Source organism: Heptranchias perlo, chromosome 7 (assembly GCF_035084215.1).
Source record: "Heptranchias perlo isolate sHepPer1 chromosome 7, sHepPer1.hap1, whole genome shotgun sequence".
In the NCBI taxonomy this organism is placed as follows: Eukaryota; Metazoa; Chordata; class Chondrichthyes; order Hexanchiformes; family Hexanchidae; genus Heptranchias; species Heptranchias perlo.
This window is the reverse complement of record NC_090331.1, coordinates 51,220,954-51,243,517: the sequence shown is the minus strand read 5'-3', so window position 1 is coordinate 51,243,517 and position 22,564 is coordinate 51,220,954. Positions and strand designations below refer to the sequence as shown.

Below are 22,564 nucleotides of genomic sequence, written 5' to 3'. Positions count from 1 at the left end.
GCTATCCAGTGACCTCTGCTGGAGGTGGCTGGAGGTGGAGGTGGAGGTGGAGGTCTACCACAAGTGTCATAAGGCTATTTGACCAGTAGGACATCACAGGTTTGCCTTATCTTGTCCTTACCTGACATCCACACACACACCCACACACTCACACACACACAGAGACACAATCACACATCCACACACACACACACACACAGACACAATCACACATCCACACACACACACACACACTCACACAGAGACACAATCACACATCCACACACACACCCACACACTCACACACACACTCACACACCTACACAGAGACACAATCACACATCCACACACACACCCACACACTCACACACACACTCACACACCTACACAGAGACACAATCACACATCCACTCACACATCCACACTCACACACCCACACACATACACACTCACAATCACACATCCACTCACACATCCACACATGCACCCACACACATGCACACTCACACATCCATACACACATCCACACACACATACATACACACACATCCACACAGAGGCAAACTCACACATATACACCACCTCCAGCAGAGGTCACTGGATAGCAATGGGCAGCAGATCCATGGACACTTTCCCCCTTCTCTAACCTAGGCACACTAAAACCAATTTTCCTGCCCAAACTATCACCCCTGCTGAGATCGGCTAAATCAGCACAAAATTCCTGCAAGGGATAAAAGTCTCCTCTCTCTAACAGCAATAAAACCAAATAACAGGAATTATTTCGGACAATTCCAACCCATTTCCCAGTGGGCACCACAGCTCATTAATTGGTATTAATTGGGCAATCTCACTTGAAGGGCTGATATGAGAAATAGATATATAATATTAGTACTTTAGAAAGCGGTGTTCTGAGATGGGTTTAAAGTATCGGAATTTTAAAAAATTAAATGGCATTGCACTTGGACAAGGGAATATTTTCAACCCAAGTGATGCTTGTGATCACTGAGATGAGGGCACTTGATGCTGTCACTGGGTGCATAATTTTTTTTAAAATCACTTCACTAGCATTGTCATTACCTACCACAATGAGCACAAAAAGTCATCAAATTAATATAAGGGTCGATTTTAACCCTGCCCACCTGGCAGGCGGGGAATTAAGATGGTCGGGGGGCGGTGGGAGTCATGGCACGTTCATCCTAACTGACCTCAGATCGGGTGCAGAAGGACAGCAAGGACAACACAAAGATTCAATCTTCTTCGTACAGTATTATCCAGCCACAATTAATAACATTATGACTTTTGTCACAAAAATAAGAACAGTTGCATGCAACAAAATATATTTTGTTATCCTAAGTATTCTAGTGAAGCAAACCTAAAATCAGGTTCAAGTGACTGCAGCCGATTTGTTGAAACTCTAGCAATATGGCTTGATATTTTGAAATGTTGCTTGCCTAAGTAATAACTTCCCATTTCATACTGGACAATTATATAAGGTTTATATTTTGAAATGTAAAAAAATGTTGTGAATGTGAAGTTGCATTCAAGCTATTGGTTAAGTTAAATTTACTGTTACTAAAGATTTTTAATACGACACTAGTTTGATAGGGTCTTGTTGAAAACTAGCCTTTTGACTAAGTTACATTATTACTAGAGCTTCATTTTTGTACATTACAAATACATTTTTAAAAATTAAATATTTGGTATATATTTTGTTAAGATATAATGATTAAGTTCACTGTGTAAGTCATTCAGAAATGCAGGTCATATGGGTGGTTCCATATCTACAATACTGAAACGCTGGAATCTAGGGGCTGGATTTTTGATTCAGTGGGAATCCTGCTGAAAGTACGCTGGGGCGGAACTTACACCCGCCAGGGCTACCCTTCTCTGACCCGTCAAATTTAGTTGAGTCTGGCTCATTATAATAATGAGGGTGGGCTCCTGGCACTATCAATGCTATCTATGGAGAGCTCATCTTTAGTGGGGAGAGGAGGCAGGAAATTCAGTGCTTAACCAGGCGCTTAAATGCAGTTTAAAGGATATTGAAAAGTGAGATTTCGTAGGACCCCTATTTGCATACGAAAAGAGCCTGCTATTTGAAACAGGTGGGCGCTCCATCTGACCAGCAGTAAGCCCCTTTCAGGAGTAGAAGGACGGTGGACTATGTCAGAATAAAGGCACTGTGGCAACTGCCAGAGGTGTGCCCACTCACCTGCATGATTTAATGGTGGTGGATGAAATGAGCTGTACGCTCAGTGTTGGTACCCTTTCCTGTTGAGCTTGTTGATGGCATTGTTAAAGGGGGCATGTATGGCCACATGACATCTAGGACTCTGGGGAATCGTGCCACATGATAAAAGCGCAGTTCCCTGTCTTGTTGCTGATGGTCATCCATGGGGAACCCTATATACAGAGCAGCTCTGGCAAACAATGCTTCTGTTACTTACTTGATAAATCTGTGCACCACTGGAAATGTTCCCAGTGGCAGCCTGAAATGACCTTATAGAAGAAACTGAAAGAGGTGGTGACTTTTATAGCCACTGGCAGTGCGGTGCCCATAGTGGAGATGTTCTCTAGATCAGGTGCCAGCATATGGTGTATCTCATAATGGCTTCACAAGTGAAGCACACCCTTCACATGCATTATTCATTGCTGAGATGGAGATAGGACACCTTGATTGATATATGTAGGTGTAAGAGTACGCGTAGGTGGGGGATGCCTCCAGTGTTGCCTGATGAACTTAGCCTCCTTGTGTTCCTCCCGACCATCCTTCTATTCTTCTTCCAAGTAACAGAGATAGAGGGAGACTGCTCATCGGAAAACTGTTGACTCCTCAGTGGGAGGTGTGAAAGAAGGCCCAGAACACAAGGCAGAAAAGTGCACATTGAAACAGCACTTTTGAGGGGACAAAAATTACTCCAAACAGTTGCAACCCAAGAAAGTTCAGTACTTTGTAGTTTCGCATCAGTAATCCTTTAAATTTACTTCCGTCTGTTGACTGACATCTAGCAACAGCGGCCATCTTTTATATCTTGGTGGTATCAGCATTGGGTGGGCCACAGGTGGAAATGCAACTTGAATGTAATTTAAATACAGCCACCCCTATTTGTTCAGGTATTTCTGGCTGTCACAATCACTTCCAGCAAAAAAAATGACCTCCTTGTGGGTGGGGATGTGGTGTTACATGCCCCTGTCACATTTTGCGCACTGGCCACCCATAAATGGGTATCAGAAGATCCTGCCCTAGAGCTGAACTTAAGAATTCAGTCCAAAATGAACTGAATTTGAATCATGACGCAACTGCAATTTTAACTAGTGGCCTGAGCAGGAGGCTGCAGTGGCTTTCCCGCCAGGTAAAGACAGCAAGGAAGAGGGTCAGGTCCAGAAGAGGCCCAAACAAGTACATTTTTTTACTTTCCTTGTGGGGCCAGGAGGAGCAGAAATTATCCTACTGGTCACACAGAGAAAGCTTAAGCATCCCCTGTTGCAGACGTGGCCCCCCTTCCTGATTGCAAGATCCCCACGAGACGGTCCCTGCTGCCGATCCCAGCAGCCGATCCCGCCACCTACCTGGTGTCGGCAAGCGGCCTCTGGGCCATGCAATTATCTACTGCTTCCGGCAGGATTTAAATGAGGTCTGGCTGTTAACATCGGCTTGGTCTCATTCTGCCGTGGGCGGGCGGGAAATTAACTCACCAGCGTGGTTTCCCGCTGGAACCCCGTTCATAGATATATTGATGGCACATCAGCAGAGTTCTATATCAAAGATTTAGAAAAAAACTTTGATGGCTCAGAGCTTCTGCTCCACATGTGGCTTTGTGAAAAAGTTGAACTTTTGTTGTTAAACAATTTACCATTCATAGATCGAATCGGGACTCTGCCAGAAACTAGCAGCCGATAGTCTTGATATTAATTGTATTTATTGTAATAGTTCTTGTTATCTGAAAAGAATGAATAAGTGTTAAACATTATGAACCTGGAACATTTAGAGTGATGTATTGCGGGAAATCTTTGTAAGTTTTAGCATGTTGAGGGCAAATAAAGTTCTGGATTAAGGAGCTGGGCTCTTTATAATCACTTTTTTTTAATCTTAAACTACATAAGGACATAAACTAAACAGTTTAACTTTAATTTTTGATACGTTTTAAAATATATTCTCCTACTGGTAAACTAATAACATTTAAATACAAAACAGAGTTCTATTTTCACATACATACAAAATTTGCCTCAGGACATCAGTATTTGGATCCCAGAGAATTGGAGAAAAGGAGCCGTAATGACTACATGCCTAATATATGCCAACGTTTTCCTTTGGAACAGTGAATGCTGAACCTAGATTTCTGCATGTCTTCCTATATTAAATAGAATATTTGTATAACTCTTCCCATGTGAAAGCTTTCTATATAGGGCCTTCAATACAAAGTCGTCTTTGCTATTAAAATAAAATATTTATTTGAGCAGAAAACAATAAATAATTTTCACAAAGTATGAATTAAAAAACCTTTCCGTTTTTGTATTTTGTTCATAAAATCTAACTTAAACAAATACACCAGAACATTGCATTAAATTGAAATGTGTCCTGTAAAAAATAATAATTTTGTAACATAATATTGTCACAAATGTTGCCCTACATTTATTAGTTTCCATTCCCTGTTAGCCCTTCTGTATGAAGTTGATCCTGTAATTAACCTTGTAGACTGCAGCTTTCCGGAGAGCAGATTGCTCGCAGCACAATTCTGAGTGAACAGTAAAACATTTCCAGATGTGCTTATGGTAACAAATTACCCGACCCCCAGATATACTTCACATGGAAAACATCACAACGCTACACTTATTCACAAAATAGTCTTTAGGATCTGAGAAAAATAAGGATGCTTAAAAAGACTTTATACCAATCCAGCTCCTGTCGAACTTTTTTACAATCAGGAATGGGTTCACAAAAAGGACAAAAAAAGAGACACTGAGGATTGTGCCATCAGATTTAACTATTTTCAACATTAAAAAATATTTATTATTTTATTCATAAAGCTGTTGCAATGGATATGTTTACTTTAAAAATAAATGTAAAAAAGCAAACAGAATCATTTATTATACATAGCCTCAATTTTATGAGGTGCCCGACTTCATGCACCTGAATTGCACCGTGGCCGATTTTGCGGTGAGTGATTTGAGGCAAGAAACACGGTACAGGCAATGCATGGGCCTCATTTCAATATTTAAACCATGCAGAAGAGGCTCCTTGCCGAATTTCACAAATGCGTTGAAATGGGAAAGTATTCAGCCTGTTATTGGGAACTCCACAGACCCTACAGTTAATGGGGTTTGGAGGCAGGCCACAGCGCCACATCTTTTTGATGCCCCTATGCTGGGGTATCCAGTGAGTGCCTTTTCCAACAAATGAGACAGGAAGCTGAGCATCCCCTCTCCTACCCTCATTTGCATTGCTACTTTGGGCCTGCACTTACTGGGAAACCCAGCTTGATGCCCTGCGATCTAACGGACAGCTGTCCATAGGCTGTCGTCAATGTCACTAATCTTTTCAAACAATCTCCAAGTCTGTGCAATCCGACAGACAAACTCCTGTAACTGGGTGTCCAAGGTTTCAGTAGCACAAGTCACAGCACTCATGAGAGAACACTAGTTTGAGTTAGTTCCCTTTCTGCTTTGGGGGTCTTTTGCAAGTGGCTATGAAGATTTTACTCATTCCATGATACAATGTATTTGAGTAAATCCCTCTCATAAGACCAAAGTGATATCAGAGGTGCAGTGCTGCACATTATCTGCCAGCTGCTCAAGATAGATTCAATAGATGTGGAAAAACCCTTCTGTTTCTGCATCAACTCCTGTCTGAAGGCAGGTCCAGGAGGATACCAGTTGTTTGCCCATACTATTCTCAAATAGTATGGGCTTGTAGTCTGCTCTAATCTGTCTCCTTGCTCCCTTGCCACCTCCACTTGCTCCTCCTCACCTGATTTCTGCTTCACCGCACACATTCCTCACACTCCCTACCTACATTCTCTGGGGCTGTAGTATCTGTGCTCAAGCTTGGGGCAGGCGGAATGCTTGTAACAATATGTTGTGAAGTGCCCGGGGCTGTAGAACATCTTCTTTAACCTCCTCATCTAAAGGAAGAGAAATAAAGTAAGATTTATAATGCATTCCTCAGAAAATAGCTTGCAAGTTAGATAAGAGCATTTTTCTTTTAATGCATCATGCAATGGTAGCTTCTATTGGGAGGATTTACACAGATTCAGGGTATGAAGGATCATAACAAATGAAGAATATTTGCTGGGTGCTGGCACCTAGCTTCCAAACTTACCCTTTCCAATGCCATTTAGATTCCCACGCTAAAAGGGTCAGGGCCATTTCTTCATACTGTGAAACTTTCTTCAGAACACTTAGCCAATTTTCTGTGCTGGTTCTCACTCAATGGTTGTGAGCAGCCTTGGCCTGCAGGCCAAGCACAGTAATGAAGATGCTAGCAAGTGCCTGAGCACCCATAACAGCCACCTTATCTCCATAGCAGGCCTTCTCACATTAGTTTGCTTGGTATTTTTTCTGGCATGACTCTTTTGCTGGTGACAAGTGAAGTGCTAAGTTCCCACTATTATTCCCCCCATTTCAAATGTGTTGTGCAAATTCTGTTAAATGAAAGAGCACTGGAAAAGGGGTGAATGTTATGTACATGCTTTGCAGATTATCTCCCTGAGGATACAACAGGTGAACATTTATATTGGGCCCACGCCTTATATGGAGGAACAACACCCACATATACATACTTACCTTAGTATTTCTCTTTTTCGTCATTTGTTCCCTGGTATGGTGGACATGGGACACTTCATTACTGACTCAGTGATCATCATCCATGCAATTTTCACCTCCAATTTGATAAATGGGTGCCATTCAGCGCTGGGCACTGCGCTGGGAGCTTGAGGCCAGAAGCTCGAGGCCCGAGGCTCACCTCAAATTGGACCTCAGGCCTCATCAGCATATTGTTGGCAAGCTGCGAACATCAATCAGGCAACCAAAGGCAGCTCACCTGTTCCACAAGGATGAAGTTGGGTCGGCTGCCTCCTCATCAGTGAGCCATCAGATAGGTCCTGGAAGGTGGGGGATGGAGAGGCAGGAGAACAGATGGGGTGGGGGGCGGGCGATCATGGGCTGGCCGCAATCTTCAAGAATGCTGTGGAGCTGGGAGGATTGCTCCTGCCACCCACAGCTCAACATAAAGGTAAGTTTTTGAAAATGTACAGGAGGGCCGCCGTTCTTTGCTGTACTTTCTGCATCAGCACTTTCAAGGCGTCGTTAATGCAAGCTAGAGCCTTTAGGGCCACCCTCAATGCAAGCCAAATTCCTCAGCCCTAAAGATCCACTGACTTGCCTAATTTTCTGAATTGCAGTCAAGCACCTTGAAGGTCTGCCTTCCTGAGGACATTTTCCATGTGCAGTTCGTCTATTGTAATAAAGGGGAGGAGCTCACCTCTGAAAATGGCTCTGAATTTGGCCTTGTCCACCCTTCCTGCTACTGACAGGTGTGCTTACGCCATACTGGAGCTCAGTCCGCATTTTGTTGGCATGGCCTCTCCCTCTCTATTGGTCCACATCCTGAGAAGATAGTTCCCAAAGCTCAATAGCATTTAGTTGCACCAGGGCCTGCAGATGTGGTTAGTGGGATCTTGGCAAATGCAGCCAATCAGGTTGCACTGGCTCTTGATCACCATGGCGTGCCTTCTTTCATGCAGTGCCACTGGAAGTATAACATATTGTGATTGAGGTGCTGCCAATCAAGCAGCCAACATTACAGTTAGTCAAACATTCACGTACCTTAGTGATGCTAACGGGCCTATTGTCCCAGTTTCATTTGGGCAGAGGAGCCTCGATTTGCAGTAATCATCTGCCAAAGCATTGAAAAAACACAAACGACTATTTAGTGGATAAATTTAATCCTATTATTACGAAATATATAATTTTTAAAAATGTTGTTTGAACTCTTATTTTGAACATTAAAAATTTCAGTAACTGAGAAAAGTGATGGATGAAAATTTTTCAGAAAGCATTTTGTGGGGAAAAGATAAAACAGCACCACCCAGTGGCCAGACTGTACAACTACAAAGTGACAAGTTTATCGAGGCTGTTTCTATTTTGTGGATGAGGGAATTTATAATGGAAATGAGTTGACACAAAACTTTGTCAAAAAGATCAGGAAATAAGAATTTGTAGACCAAAAGTGTGCACAGATGTAAGATTTTTAATAAGATTAGTGAGTTGATATTCTGTGCAGATGCACATGTTTAATCAGAGAATATGGTCTCCCTCTTACCTGTCTCTGTTATCTTCCTGTTGCTATTTCTCTATCGCTCCTCTTCTGCTTCTATGTTTCTCTTTCTCTCCTTCTCTCTCTTAACTCTTCTTTTTGCTTATCTCTCTGTCTTTTTATTCTTTTCTTTTTCCTTTTGGATGGGAGGTGAGTGTTGCATAGTAACAGTTTCAGGCAGAAGATCTTTGGTCCATCTAGCCCAACAACCCACAGTATTCCCCCTAGGTGCATTCCTAATAGCCCTGAATCCCATTTGTTGACAAGAACCTGTCTAGTTCCTTCTTGAAATTAAGGTTTCTTTTTCCATCACCCATGTTGTAGCAGGAAAAGCAACAATGTCTGAAGGTTGCATTTAGGGTGAGGGCAAAAATGGCCCTCAGGTGCTCTCTTCTTATCCCCACCCCCATTTGCTTGTGCTTCCCCCATGGCCTCCCTCTCAATGTGTCTCCTATCCTTTCACCTTCACGCCATCTCCTCCTCTTCCTACCACTTCCTTACGCCCATCTTTTCTTTCTCTTCCCCATTGAACTACCTGCTCATCCCCTGTATCTTCCCCACCTCCTCACCCTGCTGTCACTCACTTCACCCTTAACCCTCCCTTCATTCCCCCCCCAATCCCACTCACTTACCCCATGGGTGGCAAAAGGCTAACAGTCCCCTCACCCTCAACGGACACAGATACATCCACACACAAATGTAGACACAACCACCTCCATGTAAAAAAAACCTCAATATAAATTTTACTTTGATAAAGCTTGTGAAATTTGACCTCTATTTTTCTTCAAATAATTTTGAAAAACAATTCAGCACAAATTTGCTAGAATCTAACAAAAAATATTCCATACAGTTGACACCGATGCATCCTGGGAAATTAGGTACACTGCAAATGAGTGGGCTAAACGATCCAAATTCAGCTCACAGTGTGACAGCTCTGGGGAAAAATATCATCGCCAAGGAGAGATTGAGGCCTTCAACTAAATGCTTTAGTGAAGACACTAAATATAGTTCAATGGACAAATTTAATCATATTACAAAATATTTAATTTTTAAAAATCTTTTAAATGTTGTTTAAACCCTTACTTTGTCCACAGAAGTTTCAATCAGTGCGAAAAAAATGGCAGGTGAAAGATTTTCAGAGGAAAAATTATCTGAAACCACTTTGAGCAATTTGTGGAGTGAAGATAATGCCCTGCCATCTGGTGGCCAGATTGTGCAATTACAGGTTGAAAAGTTTGTTTTAGGTAATTCCATTATAAATATGAATATAAAAACATAAGAAATAGGAACAGGAATAGATCCGCCATTCGATAAGATCATGGCTGATCTTTTACCTCCACTCCACTTTCCCACCCTATCCCTATAATCCCTTGATTCCCTTAGTGTCCAATAATCTATCATAGAATCATAGAATCATAGAAAGGTTACAGCATGGAAGGAGGCCATTCGGCCCATTGAGTCTGTACCGGCTCTATGCAAGAGCAATCCAGCTGGTCCCACTCCCCCGCCCTATCCCTGTCGACCAGCAAATTTTTCCTTTCATATACTTATAAAGTTTCCTTTTGAAAGCCACAATTGAATCTGCCTGAACCACCCCCCAAGCAGTGCATTCCAGATCCTAATCACTCGCTGTGTAAAAAAGCTTTTCCTCATCTCACCTTTGATTCTTTTGCCAATCACCTTAAATCTATGTCCTCTGGTCCTTGACCCTTCTGCCAATGGGAACAGTTTCTCTTTATCTATTCTGTCTAGACCCTTCATGATTTTAAATACCTCTATCAAGTCTCCTCTCAATCTTCTCTGTTCCAAGGAGAACAACCCCAGCTTCTCCAGTCTATCCACGTAACTGAAGTCCCTCATCCCTCAATCTCAGTCTTGAATATACTCAACGACTGAGCAGCCACAGCCCTCCGGGGTAGAGAATTCCAAAGATTCACAACCCTCTGAGTGAAGGAATTTTTCTTCATCTCGGTCCTAAATGGCCGACCCCTTAGCTTGAGACTATAACCCCCTAGTTCTAAACTCCCCAGTCAGGGGAAACAGCCTCTCAGCATCTACCCTGTCAAGCCCTCTAAGAATTTTATACATTTCAATGAGATCACCTCTCATTCTTCTAAACTCCAGAGAATATTGGACCATTCTACACAATCTCTCCTCATAGGACAACCCTCTCATCCCAGGAATCAATCTAGTGAACCTTCATTGCACCCCCTCTAAGGCAAGTCTATCCTTCCCTAGGTAAGGAGACCAAAACTGTACACAGTACTCCAGGTGTGGTCTCACCAGAGCCCTACATAATTGCAGCAAGACCTCCTCACTCTTATACTCCAATCGCCTTGCAATAAATGCTAACATAACATTTGCCTTCCTAATTGCTTGCTGTTAACTTTTTGTGATTCATGTAAAAGGACAATCAAATCCCTCTGAATACTAACATTTCTTAGTCTCTCACCTTTTAAAAAATATTCTGCATTTCTATTCTTCCTACCAAAGTGGATAATTTCACATATCCCCACACTGTACTCCATCTGCCACCTTCTCGCCCATTCATTTAACCTGTATATATCCCATTCGGAGGTGCATGAAAGCAACCTGGGGTGCCTTGTCTGACTGTTTACCCTATCTTTATGTCAGGAAGTGCGCATGCTCCATTTACCATTTCTTTCTGAAGGCCTGGCTTACCTCAGAAACTTGTCTTATTGGGAACTGTTGGCATGATCTTGTATATCAGCATTCTGAATTGGTACAATGACAGACTGCATATAAGGTTTATCTCTGAAGGAATATTTAATGTCAAAAAGCAAACACATTTTAACTCTTGTACTTAAAACCATAAACCCCTAAAACATGGTGCTGAATATCAGAGAAGATAATGCGGGATAAATTGCTTTGTGCGTTAGGGCTAACTGACACACTAAGTTTATGTCAGCATGGAACATTAGTGCCCTTTTGCCCATACTTCTAATATTCCTCTTGGACCAAGCCAAGTTAATATATATTAACACACAGAACCCGCATTAATATCTTGTTAAACACCAAGGGCAAAGGTACAAATTTTCACAAACTTGCATTGAATCAAATTAATGATGCCGACTATAAAGGTAACATTCAATCGGTGGAAAGATCTGACAGAGGTTCAGCTTGGAGTAGAGGAGGTATGGTAAAGAGTGACTCAATTGCTTCAATCCACACAGCAGCAGTTCTTGAAAGTTGTACTTTAGTGGAAAAGGACAATAGAGGAAGGGCCAGGAAAATATGAAGTCACACAAAGAGAACAACCGATCTACCTCCAGTGACACAGTTACCATGACTTTGTAGAGCAGCAATGTGTGAGGAGGCCAAGGAAGCTATAGAGGATCTGTGCCATTTCCTGGAACCTGGCTGGCAACCAAGGAGCAGCATGAACAAATATTGGCAGCATAAAAGTGACAATGGCACCCAGCCTTTTTGCCATAGCTTGCTTCCCAGCAATGGTAGGAGACTTGGCAAGAATCAGTCAATTTGCATTTCATCACTACATTACCTAATTCACAGGTGCTATGTTTCAAAATGCAGGTGAACATGTTAAATCAGTGCTGGCATGCAGCAGCAGGAAAGACTAGAAGAATTTTTCAAAAGCTGTGACATTTCTGGGATAAAGGACATCACTGACTGTATCCATGCGGTCATTCAAGTATCTGTGAAACATCCTACAGTATTCAATAACAGAAAACAATATAACTCAATTAATATCCAAATGGTCTTCAACCACCGAGGAAAGAATTATGCAAATCAATCCATGGGGATAGATTTTCCTCAGTGCGGACATTGAGCAGCCAGGTGGCAGAACTGACCACCCGATAGTCCTGGCAGGAGACCCTGTTTTGAGGGCTGGTCTTATTAGCATTTGGCTGGTGGGCTGCGGGAAGAAAGCGAGCGCCCAGCTTTGTCTGCCGCAACATCTAACAGCCTAGCTGGGCTCCGAGCCAGAAGAAGGTCCATGGACGATGAGGTTCAGATCTGGGGTGGGGTGGGATTCCTGCTCCTCCAGGCCACACAAAAATTCAGTAAAACTTACCTGTCGGCTCCTCTTCGGCAGGACCGCCAATTTATACCAGACAGTGTGTGCACAGCACATGTTCTGCCCAGTCCTACAGTAGAAAATGAGGTCCTATGTACATCGCAGGAGCCTAATTTGCAAACTAAAAGGGCAGGCACTCCAGCCATCCAGGAGTAGGCTCCGCCGGAGTAAGATTGCGACAGCCACAGCAACAGTGGAAATTGTGGCCCCATTCCCACTAGGCAGGAGGCCTCAAAATCTCCCCCAAGGTTTCCAGCGTGTGCCCATAATGGCCGTATATTAAGGAAATGATGGGTTCTTTAATCAGGATGCAAACAAGTTGGACGGTTGGCTCCTCAGATATATGGGCTATTGGCTCCAAATGTGGTTCATGACACTACTACACAACCCCCGTATCTCCAGCAAAAAACCTACAATGGCACACTTTTGAGAGACAGAAGCATAATGAAGCGGACTGCTGGTATGCTGCATGCTGCACAATACGGCCATCATAAAGAGGCAGATGCGTATTTGTGGAAGATAAGCAGGAACAAGCAATGACCTAGCAAGATGATGATGATGAGGACCTAGCAGAAACTCAGTAGCCACTGCATGTAGTAGTGTGCATTTATCAGACTCTGATTAAGCAGCTGTTTTGTTTCTTCCTTTATGTTTCATAGAGTTTTGTTTTTAAGTTTAAAAATTTGGTGTTTATGTGGTTTAATGGCAGTCATGTTCTTCCTCTGCATCCTTTGGTTCCAGTTCTTCATCTTCCTCCTCCATTTCTTTCACCTCAGGAAGCCCCAAGGCATCTCCCCTTTGTATTGCAAGATTCTGAATCTTGCAGCAAACAATTATGAATCTTGACACTCGCTTTGAGCTGTACTGAAGGATACCTCACAAGCTGACCATACAATGGAACCATTGTTTCAGGTTGCCAATGGCTTGCTCAAACAGAACACTTATTGTTGCAAGGCTCTGATTGTATTGGCGCTCTGCATTTGTGCCCGAGCCCCTGACAGGAGTCATGAGCCAGCTGGTGAGGGGATAGCCCTTGTCTCCCAGCAGCTAGCTGGTTTGGGTAGAACAGAAAGGGCATTGAGGGCTGGTGCAGTATGAAAGCATCATGTCAACTGCCAGGAAACTGGGCACAGACCTGCATTACTCACTGCCTGTGGTCACAAATAAGTTCAACATTGAGCGAATTGAACCCCTTCCTGTTGCTGGTACACGGTGGGGAGCACGCATGCTACGTGCGTGCAGTCTATGATGCCCTGAGCCTGCGGGAATCCAGCAATGCAGGCCAATCCCAGTGCACTTTCTTCCTGCTTGTCAACCTTCATGGGGAAGCTAATGAACTGTTGCCATTAATGAACTATTGCTGATGTCAACAGAAGCAGTTTGGAAGAAGCCAGAGGCATAAAAGTTTAAAGCTATGGTGGCTTTTGATACCACAGGCTGTGCAGTGCATGCCCTGAAGCTGGGCTCCAATTCTTGCTCCCTCAGGGGGTAAGTGACTGTCTCCCTGATGAAACACAGCCGCCTTACACACTGCTTCTCTGTGAGGTTCAGGTATAATATTCTGTTTCTGAAGATCTGCATGCTGTAAGGCCTCCTGCGCTCTTGCCTCCTTCGCCCTCTTCTTGCAGCCTGTGCAGGTCTTTGCTGCCTTCCTTGCTGCTGCTCATCCTCCTGATTTGGGAGCCCAAATATATACATATAAATATATATATACAAATCTTACATCTGCGCTCACATCCTGTTGACTTTTTCAATTATTAGTTCCTGTGTGTACATTAATAATGGAAACTGTCTATGTAAACTTGTCACGCTGTAATTACTCTTTCCACTGGTGGTGCTTTAGTGCCTCAGTTTTGTGTCTTCCAGCTCCTTAGCCTATACTTCACAGAAACACCTATGCTCCAACCAACTCTACTTCTCTGTTTCTCAAATTGCCATATATTTGGCTTTTTAACTATAAATAATAATATAAAGTTAAAGCATTATCTAAAAGTAAGGATAGAAAGTGTGACTTCAAAATAATAACAGAATTATGTCTGCGTGGCCCGGTCCTGATATCCCCTGCCACTAATCTTGCTCCATCTGAATACTACACTTGGTCTTGACTCCCTGCATGCAATATCATGGAAGATCAGATAAATCTTATGTTTACGCACACTTCCAATCTACAAAACCTTACTTCCTATTGTCACTTTTTTTGTCACACTTTTTTTCCATTATAAGCTCTCTTGTCTACATTTATATTGGAAACTGCCTATGTAAATTTGTCACCCTGTAATTGTGGAATCTGGCCACTGAATGATGCTGTATTGTCCTTTCCCTGCAAATTTCTCAAAATGCTTTCAGATAATTTTTCATCTGAAACTTTTTCACCCATCATTTTTTCTCAATAACTGAAATTTTTAATGTTCAAAATAAGGGTTTAAACAAAATTTAAAAAAATACTTACTTCACAATAAGATGATTAAATTTGTCCAGTGAATTTTTTTTGTGATTTTTAATGCCTAGATTAAAAATTTTACTTGGAGACCTCAGACTCTCCCAAAAGCCTACACTTGGACTTGATACTTTTTGTCTAGAGCTGTGAGCTGAATTTAGATTCTGCAGTCCAATCATGGGATGTATCAGTACCATTCAGTTGTTTTTGAAAATTATTTGAAGAAATGCTAGAGGACAAATTTCAAAAGCTCAATGTTTATATTGACTATACTTCTTAAAATAATGAGGATTTGTGCATATTTGTGTGTGTGAGACAATATGACAGTCTACTGATTACACCGCTTTTGTAGCTTTTTTTTGCATTCTATTAACTTCAGAAAGTGTATTAAACTGAGAGAGTGTGTTTGCTCATGTTGATGTTAGCTCAATTTTCAAGAAAAATATCAATTGAATTTTGAAGCCAACTAACCTAGACTTGCTTTCAACTGTTTTGTTGTCAGTTAAAAAAGTAACACCTATGAGACAGAAACTAAGACAGAGAGACACTGATAGAGACAGACAGAGTATCTTTCCTCATTCTAATTTGATTGCCTTTTTTAAAAAAACACATGCAGGTTGAATTTTTAAAGCAAACCAAGCATCTTTTACCAATAAGAAGGGAGGGTAGGCCAGGAGATTGGAAGAATGATCACAGGCTTCTCACCACTCACCCTTTGAGGCAGTGGATAAAGGATTAAGGTTAAAGTAAGTCACAGCGGATGGGGAGGTGAAGATACATGGTTTAGAGTAATAGAGAGTCATAGAGTTATACAGCACGGATAGAGGCCCTTCGGCCCATCGTGTCCGCGCCGGCCATCAAGCCCAGTCTCATCTAATCCCATATTCCAGCATTTGGTCCGTAGCCTTGTATGCTATGGCATTTCAAGTGCTCATCCAAATGCTTCTTGAATGTTGTGAGGTTTCCTGCCTCCACAACCCTCTCAGGCAGTGAGTTCCAGACTCCAACCACCCTCTGGGTGAAAAAGTTCTTTCTCAAATCCCCTCTAAACCTCCCGCCTTTTACCTTGAATCTATGTCCCCTTGTTATAGAACCCTCAACGAAGGGAAAAAGCTCCTGAGTATCCATCCTATCTGTGCCCCTCATAATTTTGTACACCTCAATCATGTCCCCCCTCAGCCTCCTCTGCTCCAAGGAAAACAAACCCAATCTTCCCAGTCTCTCTTCATAGCTGAAGTGCTCCAGCCCTGGTAACATCCTGGTGAATCTCCTCTGCACCCTCTCCAAAGCGATCACATCCTTCCTGTAGTGCGGCGACCAGAACTGCACACAGTACTCCAGCTGTGGCCTAACCAGTGTTTTATACAGCTCCATCATAACCTCCTTGCTCTTATATTCTATGCCTCGGCTAATAAAGGCAAGTATCCCATATGCCTTCTTTACCACCTTATCTACCTGTTCCGCCGCCTTCAGGGATCTGTGAACTTGCACACCAAGATCCCTCTGACCCTCTGTCTTGCCTTGGGTCCTCCCATTCATTGTGTAGTCCCTTGCCTTGTTAGTCCCTCCAAAGTGCATCACCTCGCACTTTTCCGGGTTAAATTCCATTTGCCACTGTTCCGCCCATCTGACCAACCCATCTATATCGTCCTGCAGACTGCGGCTATCCTCCTCGCTATTTACCACCCTACCAATTTTTGTATCATCAGCAAACTTACTGATCATACCTTTTACATTCATATCCAAGTCGTTAATGTAGACCACAAACAGCAAGGGCCCCAGCACAGATCCCTGTGGTACCCCACTGGCCACAGGCTTCCAGTCACAAAAGTTTAAGCAGGCAGTTCAAAGGGAAAGAGGGATGGCTAGTGATGGGAGTGAGGGCATGGTAGGTAAAGGTAGAGGGAACGTGAAGAGATAGGGGACATGATGGGATCCAGGGTGTGGGAGAAACATGAGTGATTGTGGGAGGGATGGGAAGGGGGCACCTGAGAGACATATTTTCCCTGCAACCCACACCCTTAACGCAGCCTGCAGACATTGGTGGCATCCTTTCCACACCACACCATGCCGCTGACCATCTTGCACACAAAAGAATAGAGAGAAAAGAAAAAAGTAAAGTTATGGAGAAGCACAAATGAAAAGGAATAGAAAGAAGAGTAGAGAGAGAGAGTGAGAGAGAGAAACAGAAACATGAAGACAAGAGAGACAACTAAGAGAGAGACCATATTTTCTGATCTACCCTGTTCAATGCCATAGGAGACCGATGGTTTGTTCAAGTGTTGACCCTGTGGAGTTTGAGGAGGCCAATGGGAAGTCATCTCATTAGCATAGGGCTTTAGGTGCAAGTGTTACTTTGGGTGCATCGTTAGCACCTACCTGATCCATGCTCATCAAAATTCTGGTCTTGGTACGCCCTGGAAGGGTGGTTGCCCAGGCCTCCTGACATTGGCAATCGTCCTATCGACCCTCTGAGCGGGGAGGGGTGCAATCTGCCCAGTTTTTCCAAAAAATGTTTGAGTCTCCAGGGGTTTAAACAGGCAAGTGGCCTCCATTCAATTAATATACCAGCCATTACTACAATGCTAGGTTCCCATTGAGCCAGAGGAGTGAGAATTCTTGGCATAGGGAGCCCTCACCCTTGGCTTTGCTCCCAGCTTTCATTTGCCTTGTAAAGCATGGATGGAAGTTTCGCCCCTTATAAGGGATTGAGGAAAATCCCAGAAGCAGTGGGGATTTGGCATAACTGAGTCTCCAATGTTTTCCAGGGGGTCCTGCCTGTCTCCCACTGGAGTTATGGTGACAAATCAGCAGAACCCCTGTGGAATTTCATGGTTGGTATTTTTTAAAATTCTAATTATCTGTATACTTAATAAAAATAAATAAAGATATATTCTATGTAATTCTATGTAAAATTGCGGTCTGCATTCATCTTGATCCCATAAAGAACATCCAACCAATATATTCTACATCATTGCTTATTAAAGCTGTAAATACCCAATATCTGTTTGCACTAAAACTGACTTCTGTCTGGCTGTAGCGTTAATTAAAAAGACTAAATTAAAGTAATTTTTATGGACTTAAATTTATGAAAGAAAATCCTTCATAAATTTAATACACTGTATTAAAGTCTTTCAAAGTCATAAACATTCAATATATTATTTGTTTACGCTGGGGTTAGCCATCTAATTAACTGTAGTTTTAATTTTTAAAATGTAATTGAAAGAAAGTTTACAGGCTGCATTCAGCTTGAACACACAAAAAAACATTTTGACACCACAAATACTATTTTAATTAAAATAATTTTACATCCTGCGTGTACTTACAACAGATCAAAGAAAACTAAGCTGATAGATATTGTGTAAGTTAATGTCTAAACCCTTCCCTGGCTTTAACCACTTCTGCTGATGTCATTAGAGGGATTTTTTTTCTTTTAGTCAGAAAACAGAACATTGAAGACTTACTACAAGGAAACAGCAGTCACAGATTATACAATCGCATCATTCTATATATTTAATACATCATACTGGTAAAAACAAAACAAAGGATTGGGCTCCCTTGATGGCTCAGTGGGTTTACACAAAGAGTAGACCAAGAATTCCACTGCCCACATCCTATCCTGTACTAAGTCCCACTTACATCTCACTCCTAACCTTGACATCTTCCATTACCCCCTCCCAACCTTCCCTCAGCACATTGATATCAAAATTCTCATTTTAATATACAAAACCCTCCATGGCCTCACTACACCACTGCTACTTTATTGAGTCACACACCCCTTCAATGTCATGGGAACACCATTGCCTCCAGGTTCCCCTCAACTCACATACCATCCTGACTTGGATATATACTGCTGTTCCATTATCATCACTGGGTAAATAGCCTGAAATTCCCTACCTAATATAATCATGGGAACATTATCACCACAAGGGTTCAGTAGTATAGTGACTATGTTACTAGACTAGTAATCCAGAGCTTGGATTAATAATCCAGTGAGTTCAAATGCCACGTAGCAGTTATAAAAAATCTGGAAATAAATATTATTACAAATAAAAAGCTGGTACCAGTAAAAGTGACAATGAAGCTGTCAGATTGTTGTAGAAACCCAGCTAGTTCACTAATGTCCTTTAGGGAAGGAATCCTGCCATCCTTACCTCATCTGGCCTAAATGTGAGACCAGTCCCACACCAATGTGGTTGACTCTTAACTGTCCTATGAAGTGTCCTAGCAAGCCATGCAGTTAAAGGCAAATACGGATGGGCAATAAATGCCAGTGATGCCCACCCGCATCATGAACATTTTTTTTGAAAACTCTTACTTAAAATGAATCTAGCAGGTCCACCATGCAACCAACATACGTATGGCTAAGAATGCAGCCCATTTCTTCATCAGCCCTGAAAGTAGCCCTCTAATCTTTTCCTTTTTAAAATGCAAACATTTTGTTCAGTGCTCCTAATGATTAGTTCCCAAAATACATTTGCCATATACAGGCAGCTGACATAGAATCCAATCAAAATAAATCAGTTTCACAAGAGGTAGTAATAAAATTACATGCAGTTGAGCAGAAAACAAGCTCCATTTGTCATATCTGAATATAACTTTTACAGTATGCATTCATGAAGCTTCTGTTTTTCAAGAGACAGTTCTACTTGTTTATTACTTACATTATCAATTATTATAAAACTCTTCCAAATTTTCTGGAGTCAAATAGTAATCTTCCAATGAGCATCATGAACTCTTTCATATATTATTTTATTCACATTTTTTCATCTGATTCATCAAAAATATAGACGTATTAATTTTCCTTATTTATGTGTCTCTGAACCGTACAAAATTGCCCAGACAAGATGACAGAAAAGCTGCTACCAATGCTGGTCTTATACACAGTTTAAATCACTGATGTGTACAATATTTATATCTGCCAGCATCAATGTAACTTTTGTCAGTTTCCCTTCGCACTATTATGTTGAATGTTTCACATTAAATGGGACAGGATTAAGATGGAACGTTAAATTGGACTCTGTCCTTCATGCCCTGCTATGTACAAAGTTCTTGGTAATCAGTCACATAGTTATGGGCAGAAGTTCCAAATTCAACCCCCCGCCCTCTGGAAAAGCTGACTGCATGTAGTACTATGCAGGGAGAAAAGGAGACATAAATAAAATCTACCTTGATATTTCCCTCTGCATGGCAGTTATAACAAATTTGTAAACTCATTGGTGGCGATCTTTGTCTCTCTACCGCCCCAATTTTGAGTGTGAACAGGGCAGTAGTGAGATGAAAATAGTAAAGATAAACTTACCTCCGACTTCTTGCTTGAGGCCCACTCGATGCGATTTTCGAGCAGGCCTTGATTTAGGCGGCCAAAATCCCGCCAGAGACAGTCGGGAGCCTCATAATTCCATGCAAATCGGGGTCTTGTGACATCGTTTATAACATTTTCATTGTCACCACCAAGGCACCCACTCAGTGGTAAATCTGCTCACTATTTGTGGATGGTAGAAGGTCGGGAACATTATTATTTTACTGACTTGGCAGTTTTGAGGCTTCAGGATTACCTGAATTGCCCTCCATGCTTCTTCATGCAAAGCCCTCAGTCCTTTAAATTATATCCTCCTTCACCCACCCCCCACCAATCTCTCCCTTTTAAAGTGCTGCTGCAGTCCCATGCTCAGTGGCTGCCCTGATGGATTTCCCACTCTCCCAAATGGCGAGCTATCTGTCAGTGCTTCAAATACACAGGCAGCTCGTCAACCCCATTTAAATGAGGTCTGACCATCAAAATGGTTTGAGCCTCTCGCCAACAACATCAGCCAGGTGTTGTTATCACTCTGCCCACCACCTGCATGATGTACGCCAAAGACCAAAATCAGAGCCATTGTTTGTAAACATGTTAATGAATTTGCTAAAATTACTACATGGAAGATTTTGGTACTAGGCTTTAAAAGGTTAGTTCACATACTTAGCATAATCATGAATTTAAATTAGGGGCACTAAATTGGGCCGTGTAGCGCACGTTGTTTCGGCGCTACATGGCCTCTCCGACATCCAAGATGGCGTCTTGGATGCGCAACCATGTAGGGAGAAAATTGTTTTAATCAGTGGGCAACGCTGATTTAAAGTGATAGCTACCATTTTGGGACTTAACACTCAACTCAATGCACAGTCTTAACCCTGACCATCTGAACATGTCTTAGAGTGTCTGGAGGACCCCCAACCAGTGCTATTTAAAGGGACCATGCAGGATTTACAGGTTAGTGGCTAGGTTATTGCTTCTGGCTGCCGAGACATTTGCAACTGTTTTTGGAGATCTCCTAGACTTCAATACTAGGACGCGGGGACACAGCCTAACATTTAGAGCCAGGACGTGCAGGAGTGAAGTTAGGAAATGCTTCTACACACAAAGGGTGGGAGATGTTTGGAACGCTTTTCTGCAGACGGCAGTTGATGCTAGCTCACTTGTGAATGTTAAATCTGAGATTGATAGATTTCTGTGAACCAAGGGATGTGGGGCTAAGGCTGGTATATGCAGTTAGGTCACAGCTCCACCATGATCTCATTGACTAGCAGAACAGGCTCGAGGGGCTAAATGCCACTGCCACGTGCTGCCTCTTGATATGAGCCATCGTCTCCTGCAAGAAAGCGGGACGTGTGTCTGGGTGATGTGCCTGTCATTGTTGAATAGCTGCCAGCATGTGTGGACTGTGAGTTGTGGGTGGGTGGCTTGAAACAGTGGTAATGTGTAAGGGTGAGAGGAAGCATCTGACTGGAAGAGTTGAGTACTGATGGAAAGAGTTTATTGGTATGTGGGTGATGGGGGGTGTAATGTGTGGTGCAGTTGGTAGGAGACACCACTTGACAGTTGATCTCACTCACCTTGACCACTCATGTCAAAGCATTGAACTTCTACCTGCACTGCATCCATGTTCATGATGCTGTGCGACTGGCATTGACTTCGCCCCCCCCGCTGCCTCCCACTGCCTTTTGAGTACATGTCTGGAGGGCCTCTTGCCCCTACTGCGGATATAGGAAGTCCCTCCTTCTATCCACCTCTTGCACCCAAGGTCATTAGTGCATCAGCAGAGAACCTTGGTGCATGCACTCTCGCAGGCCTGGTACCAACTCAGATCGGCAGATTGGTGAGGTCTAGCGTGCAGATTGGAAGATGTGGGATTTAGTAGTGCGCAAACTTTATTCAATGTTTTAACATAACTCATCAGTGTGTAAACATAGGGATGGGACCTGCATCTGTGTTTTACGTGTGCGATGTCTGATCTCCATTCAGACTCCGTGCAGACAGTAGACTGTTATTTTCAGCAAATAATAGGTACCAACTACCTTTAAGAGATTTCTAAGAAACATCCTCCCTTTAAGAGATTGAGCTCTCTCCGGTTGTGGAAAATGCAAATTGTATTGGTTCCACATGCAAGGCCTGGAAAGGGACGCCGATTGCAGGTAAGTGCTCCGGCTACCCACGTCCAAAAACGGCCCCTATCAAATTTTTCCCCCAATGTATCTTAAATTTTGTTAATATCTTTGATATACTCACATTTGTTGTAGATTATTCCCAGTAGATCTGATAAATGTATATTTCTGAAGGGAAATATAAAACTACATTAAGATATTTCAGACGAGGCCAGCCAGTTAGTTTGCAGCTAGTGCGCTGTACCATGGACTAAGAAAACAAAGTTCAAATCACAGTCTCATTTGACATTTATGTCTGAGCCTGTCCCATGTAGTGAGTTCCTGATTTTAGCTGGATTGTCTGGCACAC

At 42.5% G+C, this 22,564-nt stretch overlaps 1 protein-coding gene across 2 annotated transcripts in view; it reads right to left on the bottom strand.

Annotated features, from left to right (window-relative positions):
- The window catches only part of LOC137323707 (cytoplasmic dynein 1 intermediate chain 2-like), a 168,897-nt gene extending 146,540 nt beyond the window's left edge, over positions 1–22,357 (bottom strand). For both annotated transcript variants that reach the window (XM_067987526.1, XM_067987527.1), the window contains exon 1: positions 22,340–22,357. In XM_067987526.1, the coding sequence (XP_067843627.1) occupies positions 22,340–22,341 (2 nt within the window). In that variant the 5' untranslated portion in view covers positions 22,342–22,357. The remainder of the gene's footprint in view (positions 1–22,339) is intronic.
- Between the last annotated feature and the right edge of the window lie 207 nt (positions 22,358–22,564).